Here is a 16216-nt window from a genome sequence, read left to right as displayed (position 1 = left end):
ACACACTATTAGTTCCTCAAAATATCCTCCAAATGTAATCATCTATTATATATCTGCATGTAAAGTCAGGCAACACTCTGTGGAGATGGAAGCTTTAAGCCTGGCTTTGACTGCTAGACAGGATTTGGTCATATTGAGATGAAGGGAATGAGGAAAAAGAGTATTCTAAGGAGAAGAAGGAGCAGGAGTAAACTCACTGGAAGGCCTTGAACATGTCTGGAAATAGAGAATAGATTTGCTAGAAAGGGACAAATACCAATGGGATGAATTCATGAATCTTCTCTTTTTTTTTCCCCCTTTATTAGTCTCTAAATTTAGTTAGGCTATGTTTGGAGAAAGTCTGTTTATGAGCTTGAAATTGCAGACACACAACTATCCATCTTGAAAGCATGCCAGTTTTGGGGCACCTGGGTGGCTTTGTCAGTTAAGTGACCGACTTTGGCTCAGGTCATGATCTTATGGTTCATGGGTTTGAGCCCCACGTTGGGCTCAGTGCTGACAGCTCAGAACCTGGAGCCTGCTTTGGATTCTGTGTCTCCCTTTTTCTCTGCCCCTCCCCTGTTTGCACTCTCTCTCTGTCTCTCAAAAATAAGTAAAAAATGTTTCTAAAAAATTTAAAAAAAAGAATTTCAGTTTTAAGGATGAGAAATGATCTCCCTATGCAGGTGGGTAGGACTGGTAGTATGTGTTCTCCTATTAAAATGATTGGCAAGTGATGTATATGAACTGATATTACAGCAACTAATTATTGCAATTATTGATCCAGTTCAGGGACATTTTAGTATTGTTATATTAAATTTTATGAAATTTCCAATAATCAATAGGTTTTGAGATGCAAAAATGGCTATTACATATGATTTAACCTCTTAGAAAAGAAGTGAAAATAACTTTGTGAACATATGTTTAGACTTTAAGGATTGTAAGAATAGTGGAATACAAACAAAACAAGATTGGTAATACCTCTGTCCTTATAAATAATGACTAATAATGGCAAAGAATCTAACTGTACACCTTGGAAAGAGAAATTGCTAACCTTCAATCAATTAACTGTGTATTTGGTATGGGTATAAAGAAGTCATGCAAAAAAAAAAAAACAACTTTAAAAACGCTTTGGAACTTGTATCTCATAATCAACCCAAATGCCCTCCTTTAAAATAATCCCATTTTTTTCTCATCTGCATATATGGAAAACGGCAATAGACTTACTTGTTCAGATTCAAGCCAGGTGTATGTTAAACTTTTTTTCTTTCTTTCTTTTTTTTTTTTTTTGTATCCTGATATATTAAGAAGTAATTAAATACTCCACCTCCAAGGCTATTTTTAGAAAAACAATAAATGCAGCTTCTTGGATAGAAGAGCTTTTATACATATCTATTTTTTTCTGAATTATACCAACTTTTAAAGTAGGCTGTTTCTTGCTTACCTCTAGTTTCAAAGTTCTTGAAATATGTGACCACAGATGTGGTGATATGTCTTGCTACCAAATGAATTTCATTTGGACCCAGCTCGTGATCAGCAAAAGTGATGACTTTAACTTCCTTCAGGGTCTTTATCTTTGGGTATCTCTTACTTTCCCATTTTTGCAATAAAGAAAAATCTCCTCTACTGGCTTTAGGTTTTTTATTTTCTTCTTCGGGTATACAGCTGTTTTTTTTATCACACATTCTAAGCAGACTTTTTTCCTCATTCTTTTGTCCGGATATTATAGACACAGAGTTTTGCTTTGATATGAAAAATGGTTTCATTGTTTCCATGTTTTCATTAATGCGTGGTTGACTTGGAAAACCATAGCTTGATAGCACAGTACTGACAATATTTTCTGCAGCTAAACATATTTTGAGTGGAGATACAGTTGTGTGAAATTGGTTTGGCTCAGCTGGTTTTAGAGTTTCATAATGAAATACTCTTGGATTTTCACCTTTTCCTATTTCTATGAATGACATGACTTGTTTTAATGCTGCTTCTGTGGATTCATTTGCTTTATTAAACAGTTTTTGTAAGACACTTCCTTCAGGGAGAGAGCTGATTCCTTTCATGGTTTGGTCAAAAAGGCCAAAGTTCGATTCCCTCGGGCTGTAGTCTTGTACTGGGTTTCTAGAGTATGATGTTATATTTTCTGAATCAAGCATTTCCATTGGCTCTGAGCTTTTAATTGTACCTCCTACAGAGGGTCTGCCATATGAGGGTAAGTTCGATGAAGGCTTATGCCTTTTTTTCGTATTTTCCTCTGGATAACACACAAAACTAGGTACACTGATTTGTGAAGGATTATTTCCCAGAGTAACTTCCTTTAACTTTGACATGGGCATTTTCATATCGGTTGCCAATTCAACTTGATTAACAATATAGGTATTTTCCTTTCCTTGGAACAAACTTTCCTTTGGAAGGTTATTGATATGAGTGCACTGGTCCATTAGTGTGCCAATGATCTCACTTGCTATAACAGTCTCTTTCAATGTACTAACTAAAGATGGTTCCACTTGGTTTATTTCTTTATCTAGCTTGTTCTTAATTATACCAAGCATGTCACTGACAATATTAACAGCATATGTAAATAATTCTGAATGGAATGAGTGAACCTGTAGAAGGGTATTCTGTATGTTTTCCTTGGAAATAATAGTATTTGAATTGGGTTCATCAGAAAACTTTTTCAATGGTTGTAATTTTGGCAGCATGTTTTTGCTTAATAGCCTCTGTTGGATAGGGAAAAAGTTTTCTATAGGCATTTTCACTATTTCCGAAAACTCATATTTAGAGATATATTTAAACTGCAAATCTACAAATGACTCTAAAATGTTTAAAACCCTTTCTATAATTTCTCGAACAATTTGGTTGCTAGATCCCAGAGAAATTTGGTTTATTGTCTTTGTGTTAGATATTGGTACACTGCCGAGGATGTCCTTGATTGGCAAATCATATTTACTTTTAGTACTAATATGTTCTTTTCTACTTGCTAGAGTTTCTTGCCTACCTGGAGAGGGCACCTGGGACAAAAAACAGAGCTGTAATTTTTCAAACAGCATTTCAATAATTTCCCTTCCAAACATATTAATTTGTGCTTTGGTGTCTTCAACTCTAGTAGAGGTTCCTTTAAAATGATTATAGAACCTGCTTTCGCAATCCTTAAGATGTGGCAAATTTAAAAGTGAAAGAGAATGTTCTAATTCTTTTGTTTTTATTGGGATTTCAGTCAGCACATTTTTAGCTATCGTCATTAGTGTATACTTTTCATTTTCCATATCATTTGATTCTGCTTGCCATTTGTCAAACAATTTTTTAAATACACCTTCTTTAGGAAAAATCTGTTCTAGCTGTGAAGAAACATTTTCCCAGTAAAAACATGCTTGTTGTTTGGCAATATACTCTGCATCTGAATTCCCCTGTGTAAGTCTGAGATCATCCACATGTGAGCATTTGATTGGAGAAGCCACATTGCGGTTACTTGTAGCATATAATCCTTGCAAAACTGTGTTAACTATTTTATTTGCTGCCATGATTTGATCGAATGGTAAAGCTTTAACATTTATCATTGCTCTAGTTTGCTTCATCTTTTCAAATTCTTTCACAATTGTTTCCAGGATATTACTTACTATATCTTTGGCATACATTTTTAGTTCTGAAGTGGGCAGTTTCATTTCCAGTAAGTTTTGGGCATCACCTGTTGATTGGGTGTGTGGCAGCCCAGTGGTAGCCTTGGACTGATTGCCTTTTGGAGTCTTCTCTCTAGGACCTAACTTGGTCTTGATCTTGACCTTAGAACCACTAGGTCCTAGGTGTGATTTTGTTTTAAATTTAGGCAAAGGAGTAACTTTTGATTTTGCTTTTAAACTTGTTTTAAAATCTGGTTTAGGGCTGCCCTTAGAGCCCACTTTAGAACTGTGTAGCTTTAGAGGTTGCAACTCATCAGAACAACTTTCAGGGGACAAGGTCTCTTCTAGATGAGTTGAGGCAAAATTTATGATCTTATTAAGAACTATTTGGACTAAATCTTTCCCCACTTGCAATGGTGAATATTGAAAAAAATTGTTTTCTAATAGAGAGACATTTTGACTGCCTGCATAAGGATAAACCTGCGGTATCACACATCTGGTGGGATTACACCCTTTTCCTACTTGTTTAGTTTCTTTGATGCATGCTGCTTTCTTAGACAAGGTATCATTGTTGTCAGATGCTTCTTTTTTGTTACTTTCATTTAATGATGTAACTATAGAGTACATTTTCCCCAAAACACTTTCGACTATGTTATTTGTTACGCTGTTAATCTGTGATTGAAAGTTTTTTTGTGTTATGTCTGACGTTTTAATTTTAGAATTGGATACAAAGTGGGGGATTTCATTAAATGGATGCAAATGGCCTATGATTTCCATTATTCTTTGATGAACTGTAGTTAACACTTCTTCCACTGCACTGAGCAGTGCAGCCTTTTCTTTTTGTTTTGATTTTCCATTTCTCATAAATATTTCTTCCAAAAAAATATTCTGGCTTTCTTTTTCCAATGCCATTTGGTTTTGTTCTAAAGGATATTTTGAAAACTGAGATAGTTTATTTTTCTCTTGCTCTCTTTGTCCTAGCAATATTTCATTTGATACAGTTAGTTGTGAAAATAATTGAGGATTGTCTTTTGAGTAAACACTAATTTCCTTTGCAGATCTTTTATCATATAAACTCTCTAAGATACTGTTCACAATTCCACTCACAATGATGTTTTCTTGGAATGAAATGTTGTTTGGATATGGATACATCTTTTGGATTTCTAAGTCTAAGTCATTTTTAATAAGTTTCAAAGTGGCACTGGCAATGATATCAGCATATTCCTTAAGAGTAGCTTGTGATAGATGAATTGGGGACTCAAGATTTTCTCTGTACCTTGCAAAAGTGGAATCTGTGAGTTCCTGGCTGCGGATAGTTTTAGTGGATATTTTCAGGACATTTGATTCCACTTGGCTTGATTCATGAAAGATGCTATCATCTTGTTTATAATTTTCCAGTTCCAGGCTATCAAATGACTCTTCTTTAGGCTGGAAAGCAAGAATAATTAGTGAATCTATTCTTTCTGTGGCAAAAGCTTCTAACCTATTGAAAATAATTTTAGTAATGAAGTTGGCATTTTCCTCACATGGGTCAGGAGCAGATTTATTGTCTTCTTTCTCTATTGTTATCTGACAATCATCAGCATAAGCTGATTCCAGATTTCTTGAGGATGGCCAATGCTCTGTTTGTCTTTCACTTTTTGACCCCATAAGAGGAGGCTGTTGACACTCTACTTTTGAAGATATGTCACAAACAGTCAGGGGCAATTTTGCAGAAGTAAGATTCTTTGCATTTATGCTAAGCATGACAATAGAACTGAGATTATGAAGAACAATATCCACTATATCATTAGATATCAAAATGACATCTGATTTAGGCACTGAAAGTTTTGGGATAATCTTATTTGCATCCTCAGTGAATATCTCAGAGTTTGCTCCAGAATGTTTTCTAGCTATGCTACATTTCCGAGTGGATGTGGCACAAGGTAGATTATTCTGATACAGTGTTTTTTCGCAAATATCACATAAGATACCTTCAATGGTATCTTGTATTTGAAACTGAAGGACTTTTCTATATTCAGTCTTATTAAACAGCTTTTCAACAATACCTTCTTGTTGATCTGAATTAAGCTCTTCCTCAGAATTGTTTTCGTCACATTTTCCTTTACATGACACAATATCTAACACCGTGTTAACAATCTGACTTGCAATATTTTCAGAAACCACAATGTTATGTGTTAAGAAAGGACTTTTTCCCCTTTCTTTATCTAACCCATGTTTGATTCCTTGTAAAATTTTTTTAGCCACTTCTGTTGCATATGTATTTAATTTATTTAAGGAGAGTTGGCACACTGAGTTGGTCTTTTCTGAGGTAATACGATCCACTGAGCAAGGGGAAAATTGGTCTTCAGAATACAAATCTTTGACTGATAATGCTTTGCTTAATGCATTTTTATCCAAAGCCACTGGCACTGTGAAGTTGATTTTGGGACAAAAGAGAGATTTTACTTTGGAAGTAACAAAAGATTCTAAATTTGTTAATATTGCCTGTACAATATCTTCAACTACATTTACTTTAGCCTGTTTGTCAACACTGAATCTGGACTTAGGAGTACAAGGGTTCTTGTCTAGCACAGTAACAGAAGACTTCCCTCCATTGGTGTGTTCATGTAAAGAAACATTTGCTCTAAAGGTGATGGTTTTATACCTATTTTCACCTGTGTTTCTTTCTGGCATGGCAGCTGCATAAAGCTTATGAAATACAGTTCTAACAACATCATCTGCCACTATGATTACATCTGCTTCAGACACTAAAGGACCCATCATTTTATCTATTTTATCTATAAATTGAACAGATGTTTGAGGAATTGGCTCATCAGTGTTGTGAGGGATGCCACTTAAATGAGAGTGGGATAGAGAAAGCACGTTTAACTGATTGACCAACGCACTGTGGAAAATTTCATTCAAAATGTTTTTTATAATGGGAACGACTGGAGATTTCTGTGGTTCTTTGAGTTTCACTTCAATTTTGCTTAAGGCTCTCTCTAGAACCCACTGTTTAAGAGAAGCTGATTTAGTTTCTTCTCTTAATAATGTTCTCTCCACAGTGAATTCTTTCTCTGTATTTGAGGCATCTTCAGGAAATGAATCTGATTCAGCACCTCCAGGAAGAAAATTTCCATAGGTTGGCCTGTATTGATAAGTTTTAGTGACTCCCTCTTCAGATTCAGTTTCATTAAACATATCTGAGGACACTGCATCTAAAATTAAATTGACTATATTCTTAAGCACTTGTTTCTCAGGTGGTAGGGTATTTACACTTGTCCTTAAATCTAATGAGTTCATATTTAATTCTGTTTGAATAGCTTTCAAAATAGTACTTGATATCTTTTTTGCATTCATGTATAAAGCAGACTGCAATAGTTCTTCATGTGTGTCTGTGAAAATACTGGGACTTTCACATTCCAAGTCGATCTTACTGCTTTTTTCATTTCCATCATTAACGCAACCCAGAGTTTCTAAATTTCCATTAGCAAACCTTTCCAGTTTAGCAAAAACCATATTAAGAATATCTGAAGCTACGTTTTTCAGTTCATTTGGATGCATTTCTTTTGTTTTTCCTGTTTTGGAAGTCACCGAAGCCATGGTTTTTGTTGTGCTTTTTGTCACCTCTTTATTACCCTCCTGAATCATCCTGGAAACTATGCTGGAGATCATATCAGTGCATTTGGCCATTTCCTTAATAATTGAAGCAAATGATAGGCTGTCGATATCAAGAGATTGAGACTCTGAGACAGCTTTAAATCCAGAACTTACAAATCTGGTATCCGTATCAAAACTGCATAATTTTGCAAGGATGTATTCCAAAATTGTTTTGGAAATGATCTGAATATTAGACTTCAATGCAGGAGCCAGTTGAGGATTTTCATTCTCTTCTCTGCCTTGTTTACTACCACAAGGTGGCTGACGGTGAGGATGGGCTCCTATGAGCTTACATAACATTTCATATAGTATTTCTCCAATACTGTCTAACACTCGCAACCTGGCATTGCCTTTGAGATCTTTTGCATTTACAACACTATGGAGAGCACAGGGAGTAGCCAAACATTTGTGAAAAGATTTTTTATCCTGCCCACTTGGCAAAATGTCTTGTTCATCAACATCGTCAGATCCATAGGAAGTTGCAGGCTTTGGCTGGTCTGGAGGGAGTGAAATATTGCTTTGATCTGAACGTCCACTAGATAACATTTCACAAATACAAGTTAATAATGGAGATTCCATAAGGTCATCATTGAGATTTGCGACAAGAGATTCTAATTTATCAGTGTCAGCAAAAAATCCTTTACCTGTAAGCAATTTGGCAGGGTCTATTTCCCTATGATTTAGGGTTCTGTTACTGAGTTCTAGTTCATTCTGGATGGCACGCAAAACAATGTTTACCACTTTAGTTGTGTAAGTACTAAGTTGAGATTGTAATGAAGATTGCCTCACAACTGAAGGTTTGAAGACCATCTGCAATTTCTGACAAATGAATAACTTCAACTTTTTAACAATTGTATTAATGATCTTATCGGCAATGTCATCTATGGGTTGAGGTTCACTTTTTTCAGATTTTAACAGAGAAGGCCTCACAGTATCTACACTGAATGAAGATAAATATTTCACTTTCTTTTCACTGTCAAGCCATATTTTTAATGGCTTTTTATTTGGTGTTTCTTTGACCACGTGAGGAGTATCAGAACTATCTAGAGAAGTTTGAACTGATGATGAAATGGAACCTTCGGTGGTATTTGGAATGCAGCTTAAGGCCTTATGGAGTATATTTAACACAGCGTCTGTTATTTCTTGAGCCACTGCACCAATTTCTGACATGGAGAACATCTTGTCCATCCATTCTTGATGTGACAGTCCTTGAGATTTTTTTGAAACAAGAACAGAAGAAGCTGCTTTGCCACTTTTACTGTCTAAGTGATCAGAAGGTAGGTCCTTGAGCATTTCTGTTAAAATACTTTTAACTATGTTTTCTGAAGCCTTTTGTATGTGATGCTTTTCATCTTGGCTGAAAATCAAACTGTCTCTATTCAGACAGGGTTTTTCCTTTACAATTTCTTTATTATTAAAAGATGGTAGCCCAGTCTTTAATCCCTCATCGCAAAATGCAACTTTGTTTCTTCGAGAAGTAGCTCCTTTAAGTGGTTTGCTATTCCTTTTGTATTCAAAGCAAGTGTTTCCTTTTCTAAACCAATTCTCAGGAATTTGTTCCCGAGATTTTGGCTTTTCATCTTTAAAAGATGAATCAAGCACATTTTCCACAATTCTGTCTATTTCTTCATTATCATCTTCAGAATAAAGGACCATGCCAGGAACATTAACAGGTGGAAATGGTCTTCTAGACATAGGACCATTTGATAATCTAGTGCCAGTAAGTCTGTACTTTCCTTCAGCGTCAGAAGGACTTCTTAGTCTAGAGTGTCTACATTGTTTAACATCTCCTTTTCCTGGCTCCTGATGCAGTTGAGTGAAAATATCATCAAGAAGCTGAAGGAATATTACTGTTTCTTCAGATGCAATAAGTCTCTCGTCATTAAGTTCAGATTGTATGTATCCTAGTATAGTGCTGATTGCTTCCTCTATATAGCCGACCAAAGAGGACTGGGAAAAAATATTTGACATTAAACTTTTTATTTCATCTTTAACAATTAAATTAGCAGCATCAGGTTCAGGACTACATTTCTTTTTGTCGGCTCTTTTGAGGGGCATGTAGGTTGGGTCTGTCACAGGTTGCTGATCGGAAAGTTCAACTGCATCTTCAAGATGAGGCAGTTCATTTCGCTTACAAGATGCAAGAGTCATCAGCTTTTCTAAAATGGCATGTACCATATCCTCTGCAATGTCACACATGGGTTCCACATTAGAAGGCAGTGAAGCTTTTAAAGGTTTTCCATTTGATGGACTGAGGTATTCTCTACTGGGTATTAAGCCCGGCTTAATGTCAACTGACAGGTCTTCTTGTGAAAATATCTCAACACATTTTTTCTCAACTGCAGACTGTAGCTTCTCAAGCATATTCTCCACTATCTCTGAGGCTGTTGAGCAGATATCAACATTGTAAAGCAAGTCTCCCTTTTCAGGTTCACTTTGGTCCACAAAAACTTCAGCAGTAACAGAAGAAATAGAGGGAATGGCCTGTGTTAAATCAGACATTATTTCTTGAAAAATGCTTTCCAAAATCAATTCAGTTTCCCCTTTTAAGTGGCATTTAAAGTTAACAAAAACATTCTTCAAATTCTTCATTTCATCCATGGCTTTTGCTTTTTGATCAGGAACAAGTAGACTCTCTAAGCCATCTGTTTCAGTAGTAGCATCCTTAGATTTTTTTGTGCCTGTTTCAAATGATGTTAAAAGGTGGCTATCCGATTTACAAGTTCTGAGCTTAGGATTTGCATATACCATACTGGTTTTATCATATTTGAGTTCTGATGTTATAGCTGACCCTTTCACGTGGCATGTTTCTCCCACAGATGTTCTTTCGATGTGAGCAGAAGGTGGTTTTAAAGGTGTGGTTGGTTGCCTTATTGAGACGTCAACCTCAAAGGCACAGGGCTCTTGCTGAAATGTTTTAGTAGTAGCAGATGTGTAGCTTCTGTATGTAAGCTCTCCACTGCATGTGCTACAGAAACTTGAACTCTCTGAAGAGAGGATGGAGTCAGAAGACCCTGGGTATGCTTTATTCCGGAACCTTTCTTCGTATTTCGTGATGGCTGGGTATAATATACTGGTCACTGTAGCTACAACCCAGGTCATTACATTCTGAATTATACTATTCAGTTCTTCAGAAGTTACCTGGAAATGAGGCAAGAAGAATGAAGAGAAAATCATTTAATAACTTATTCTATTCTGGGACAGAGGGTAACATTTAATTTTTTATATAGAACAGTGCATAGCTGGATACTATCATAAAGAGAACATAATGAATTTATTTAGAATCTCAGATTAATTTCAAATCTACTTATTCTGTACTGTAGTAAAATATTTTTTGTAGGTTTTCATTTGATTCACATTCCCTCAGAAGTTTTTTATTGTTTTTTCCCAGCATTCATTGCTGAGATAAATGACTTTTTGATGAAATAGAAAAAAAATCTCACCAAAATGCTGTCTAGCTACATAACAATGCTTCTGCAAGCGTTGGCAAGAAGAAACAGTGTCTACAACCCAGAAATATTATTTAGTAATATACCAGATTATTTACAACAAAGTATTTCTCAAAACATGTGGTCAAAACATTTGGGTGCTTTCAGAGGCATCTGTCTGTCTAGCTAAGATGTAAGGATGAAAATAAGCCATCTCTCCTTCCCATTCTCTGCTGCAGAGGTGAATCTGTGATTTATATATATATATGGAAATGACTGCAGCTAACGTTAAGAATTATTTGATAGCAACAAAAGGAAATGCTTATGGAGACTGAATCACTTTGCATTGAACGAGACTATCAATGCAAACTATTTTAGGTAGGAAGGCTGAGAAATGATGATGCAATGAAAGAACAAATTAGATAGAAAAAAAAAAGGGCTCCACTAGACTGGGGTCTGAAAGAGTCAGGAGAGGAAAAGGGTAGAGAAATTGAATTCCTCATTTTGAACCAGAAATATAAACCCAAGGAACAGATTTGGATAACCATTTTCTTAGTAGTTAATGGTGGTGTCACAGATTACACTGGACCAAAAGCAGAAATAGAATGCATGTGTAGAATTCTATCAACCACGACTTATTTCCTGAAAATAAATTTGAGCTTGCAAAAATTCTTTTGCCTATAATAAATGAGTAATCTGCTTTTAAATTGTTATTACTCTTAAGACATAAAGGCTATAAACATAAGTAATTGACCTCAAAGTCTGGAAGGCTAGTATGATTCCTGTGAAGAGGCTGCTGATACCCAACATATTACCTTAAGTTAGCATGGAAGTATTCATATTTCAGGGCAACATTCAAAGAAAATTTAACATCTATACAACATACTCTCTCCTGATATATTGGGAGAGTATTTAGAGGCACCCTAGGGAGAGCAATTCTATCTTATTCTAATTCATGAGTCTTCCAATATATTTTTTTCACTTATTGTACAATGGCTAGTGATTTGAAAACATATTTTGGATGAAGGAATATGTTGTATAATACTTGTTTTATATAATGACATCCTAAATCAAACATTTTTAAAATATAAATTTTAACAGAAAAAGTAATTGTTATAATCCACTGCAATACATAATAAACTAAGACATTCTATATACACTACTTTTGTATTCAAACTTTATTACCAGGAATAACTTTTTAAAAATCTACATTATTATTCTTAGGCTAGGTGTGAGAAAGAGTTTCTAAATTTTATATATGAAAGAGAGATATTCCAAAAGTTTTCTAAGTAGCGAAGTATAGGAATTAAAACCTAGTTTTCATTTGCTTTCCATTTTAATGTTAAACTAAGAAATATTCCCTTGAATCAAAGCTTTTATATTTGCTACACACTCTATGACTTGAGCAAGTGTCCATGGGAAAAAGTATGTCAGAGTATGTGTTGTTCTCCAACCCCTTTCTATTTCCTGAGTGGTCTGACTAGTTCCAGACTAGGGCTTTGTAAATTGGACCATATTATCTGCCTATTCCAAGTCTCAACTCATAGGTGACAAGGTACCTTTTTATGTGACATTCTATGGTGACCAGGCCACTTCTTACTAAAATGTCTAGAGCTAGACCCAGGCATCCCAGCTTACCAGCCAAGTCTGCAAAGCCATGTCACCTAATGGTTTCCCATGATAAAATAGGTTTGTGGTATTTGTTGCTGTCATGATGGCTATGTCCTTTAATGTCATTCCACACACCTCTATACCCATGAAACTTCTCTCTGAAGGGCCAACATTGTCTTTTGATAAGAACTTTAGATCACTGAAAAATTTAAGAATTAACTGAAAGTAAACTTTAAAGAAAGGCAGAGGAAGACATTAATATCAATAGGTGATTCCTCATTATTTTATTCACAGTTTTTTTCTCTATTATGACACATTAGAAAGTATGATTAATATGCTGTTCATCAATGATACATACTTTTTCTTGCCAGCAATTTTGTAAGAAGCTCTGTTCTCTGTAAAGTCAAGAAAGGTTGAGCATTTAGTTATTGTCTAGGGTCAAGAATTGATATAACTTTTTCCAAAATTTCTAATCATTAATCACCTGCTTCTTATCTTTATATCTGAGAGTTTTTCTATAGAAATTCAAAAGGAAGAATAAGCTTTATTTTTTGTCACCTCCTCCCCCTCTCTCCAATTTATCCTGCTCCTTTGATACTGGCCCACATACTTTATTGCTTGAAGGTATAGAATTGTAGCTGATGCATAAAAAATACATCTATCTAAAAATTCTACTTCTGACCCTCCTTTGCCATGCCTGCTTTGTGGCTCTCTGGAGGAAGACACAGAATTGGAGAGAGAAGGGGACTTGTCCTTTCTGTTCACTAAAAGGTACCATAAGGTGGCAAGGTATTTGAGAAGACCTTTCTGACAACTCTATGCTCTCATCAAACAGCAGGAAGGGAATATGTGAATGATTATTCAATAACTGCGTGTTAAAATAATTAGTTTCTAGCCATGGAATACCAACTTAAATGTAGACCTTTTCTATATATGAAAATATTCTATCATGTTTTCTAATTAGAATTATTTATCATCACCCACTAATGAAATAGAAAACACAGTTTCTGAATTATAACAAGTAAAATAACAATAATTAAAATTAAAGGAAAAACAAGTCATTAATAAAACAAGCTCTAAGACCATATGATACTTTCATAAATTTCAACATGGGCTCTTTGCTTATATTCAGGTATATGATATTCTCATATATTTCAACATAGGCCCTCTTCCTACTTTCTTAAAAGAAAATTGACATCCCCTTTCCAGTTTTGAAGGCCTGTACTATCCATTATAAAATTAAATTTTTCCTGAAGTCTGAAATTCAATGAGAGACAGCAAGACTGGGAATTACATCCTAAATCTTGGCAGAAAAAACAAAAACCAAATTCAAACCAACCCTCCCATCCTCACCCCCCCAAAAAAAACACCAAAAAAAACACCCCAAAGAACACCTTCATTGGTTTCAGCTCAGAAATTGGGCTTGGTAAAAACCATACTTAGACTAAAACCTTTTTTGCAGTATGGAACGTGGAGAATGAAAGCTGATGTCAGTGACATGTCTTTTGGCCTTCTTTATTTCTTCAGGATCTGATTTCTCAGGTCAACCTAAGCATAGTTTTCTTCTTTTAGATATTTTGCAAGTTAGCTCTCCCAGATTCATTTTTCTGTTCCCTTCACATTATACTGTAGAGACCAAATAGAACTCAAGGAGTCCAACCTATTTACTAATAACTGTCTCCAACAGGCTTTCTGTCCCAAAGGCCTGTATATGGATCCAAACAAACAGCAAAGACCTAAGAATAAAATTAACCAAATAACATAAAGTTTTATGAAGAACACTTCAAACAATTTTAATAACCAGATAAAGGATGACATTGGTGAAAAAGGCAGAGTAAGAAGCTCTAAAATCGACTCCTCTATAAAAGTAATGAAAAACTGGCAAAAAATTACAATTTCATAGTAATTGTCTTTTTTTTTCAGTTTTCTGAACTCTGAAAATTAACCAAAGGCTTTCAGCATGCCAGAGAATGTTTCTTCAAGAAAAATGGTTGATCTAGATAAAAACAGTGAGCTCTGTGCTATTTTAACTTGCCCTATTTCTATCCCCTTTCTCCAGCTCCATGATATCCTTGAAAAGCAACACCTGCCAAACACAGGGGCATGGTTTTCTTCATTGTGGTATCTGCCTAACAGTTAGCATTATGTTTTGAACATAGAAGCTTCTCAATTAATGTTTGATAAATAAATTCCCATTTAAAGTCTTTTGGATCTAGGCCTACTGTCTAATACAAAATTAGTGCATGCCACTAATGGACTTTGAGAACTGGTTCCTGGTTTCTTGCCTTCAATTTTTCTTATATAATTCTGTCAGAGTTATCTATCATGCATACTAATGTGACCATTACTTCCCCCTCCAAACCATCAGAGTGCCACCCATTAAATAAACTACAAATTCCTGACCACAGTCCGCACAACTGCAGACTTATTGCTTTCTTCACTCTGTTACCCCTTATATCTTCCATTCCAATAATGCAAAACTTACTCATTATCAAAGTGCAGTACACAATTATGCAACTCTGTTTACCGCCCCCCACCCCCCGCTATCGTGGGGTAAACATTTTTGCTTTGTCTTCGTCCTCTTGGTCCTGAATTTCCATGTCTATTTTATAAAAATTTCTGTGCCTTTTGTATTGGCATTAGAAAAAACTAGAACTAAACAATAGAAGAAAGGGAGGGGAGAGGAGGTGGACAGTAGATCAGATATAATGATTCCATAGTAAAGTCTTACAAAATCTGGAGTTAAATCAGAACAAGAGGAATGTATGGAACACCTGGGTGGCTCAGTCAATTAGGCATCTGACTTCGGCTCAGGTCATGATCTCATGGTTCATGGGTTCAAGCACTGCATCAGGTTCTGTGCTCACAGCTCAGAGCCTGAAGCCTGCTTCGGATTCTGTGTCTCCCTCTCTTTCTGCTCCACTCCACCTCTCAAACATAAATAAACATTTAAAAAATTAAAAAAAAAAAAGAACAAGAGGAATGTGATATGTGTATGATGGATGGGCATAGTCAGACCAGAAAGTATCTTTAGTTGTGTTTTATTTGTATTCTGACCTGAGGTTAGGCTGGGTAATGCAGCCGTAAGTATTCCTGTCAATTTGGGAGGAACTGGTAAAGAAGCTCCAGGCCATGCACTGAGTTAGTCATCTTAGCCAAGCTAAGATTTTTAATGAAAGAGTAGCCGAAATATTTACTATGAAAGATTCAAATGATTCTGTAGTTCTGTAATCTTGGGTGGGGAAAATAAGAAGGCAAAAATTAAGATTTATGAACCTCCTGCAAACTTTTTAATGAAGAGGTATTTATATTTTCAATAAATAAAAAATTATTTATTCAATAAAATAAAAATGGTCATTATATAAACATGATCATCATTCCTCCACTCCATACTATTGCTTTAAACTGAACTAGTCAGTTTTCTTCCTCCTGCATCTATTACAGTGCTACATATCCTATGAAGTCTCAGTAAGTCAGTCAGACTGACATCAGTCCTAAAATCAAGATCCTTCCTCCAAGGAAGCTTGATCTGAATATTTTGACACCCTCCATTGCCATACGTCACTTAACTTTACCCAACCATTTTCATAGTGATTTGGTTTCTAAAGTATATGCTAGACATTTTTTGGCATACTACTTTTTTAAATTTTTTTTTTTCAACGTTTATTTATTTTTGGGACAGAGAGAGACAGAGCATGAACGGGGGAGGGGCAGAGAGAGAGGGAGACACAGAATCGGAAACAGGCTCCAGGCTCTGGGCCATCAGCCCAGAGCCCGACGTGGGGCTCGAACTCACAGACCGCGAGATCGTGACCTGGCTGAGGTTGGATGCTTAACCGACTGCGCCACCCAGGCGCCCCAACATACTACTTTTTTTAAAAAGGTGATGATACGGGCCTAAAATAATAGTTTTTCTTCTAAAGTTGAGAAGATCGTACATAACCA

The 16216-nt window shown here is 35.6% G+C and overlaps 1 protein-coding gene across 1 annotated transcript in view; it reads right to left on the bottom strand.

Moving 5' to 3' along the window:
* The window catches only part of FSIP2 (fibrous sheath interacting protein 2), a 97682-nt gene that overhangs the window by 46639 nt on the left and 34827 nt on the right, over nt 1–16216 (bottom strand). Inside the window, exons 15-16 of the mRNA XM_027055125.2 lie at nt 12630–12666; nt 1424–10373 (exon numbers count right to left, since the gene is read on the bottom strand). Coding sequence (XP_026910926.2) covers nt 1424–10373; nt 12630–12666 — 8987 coding nt within the window. The remainder of the gene's footprint in view (nt 1–1423; nt 10374–12629; nt 12667–16216) is intronic.

Source organism: Acinonyx jubatus, chromosome C1, assembly GCF_027475565.1.
Source record: "Acinonyx jubatus isolate Ajub_Pintada_27869175 chromosome C1, VMU_Ajub_asm_v1.0, whole genome shotgun sequence".
NCBI classification, from domain to species: Eukaryota; Metazoa; Chordata; class Mammalia; order Carnivora; family Felidae; genus Acinonyx; species Acinonyx jubatus.
The sequence above is the reverse complement of the archived record's forward strand: the minus strand, read 5'-3'. Positions and strand labels throughout refer to the sequence as shown.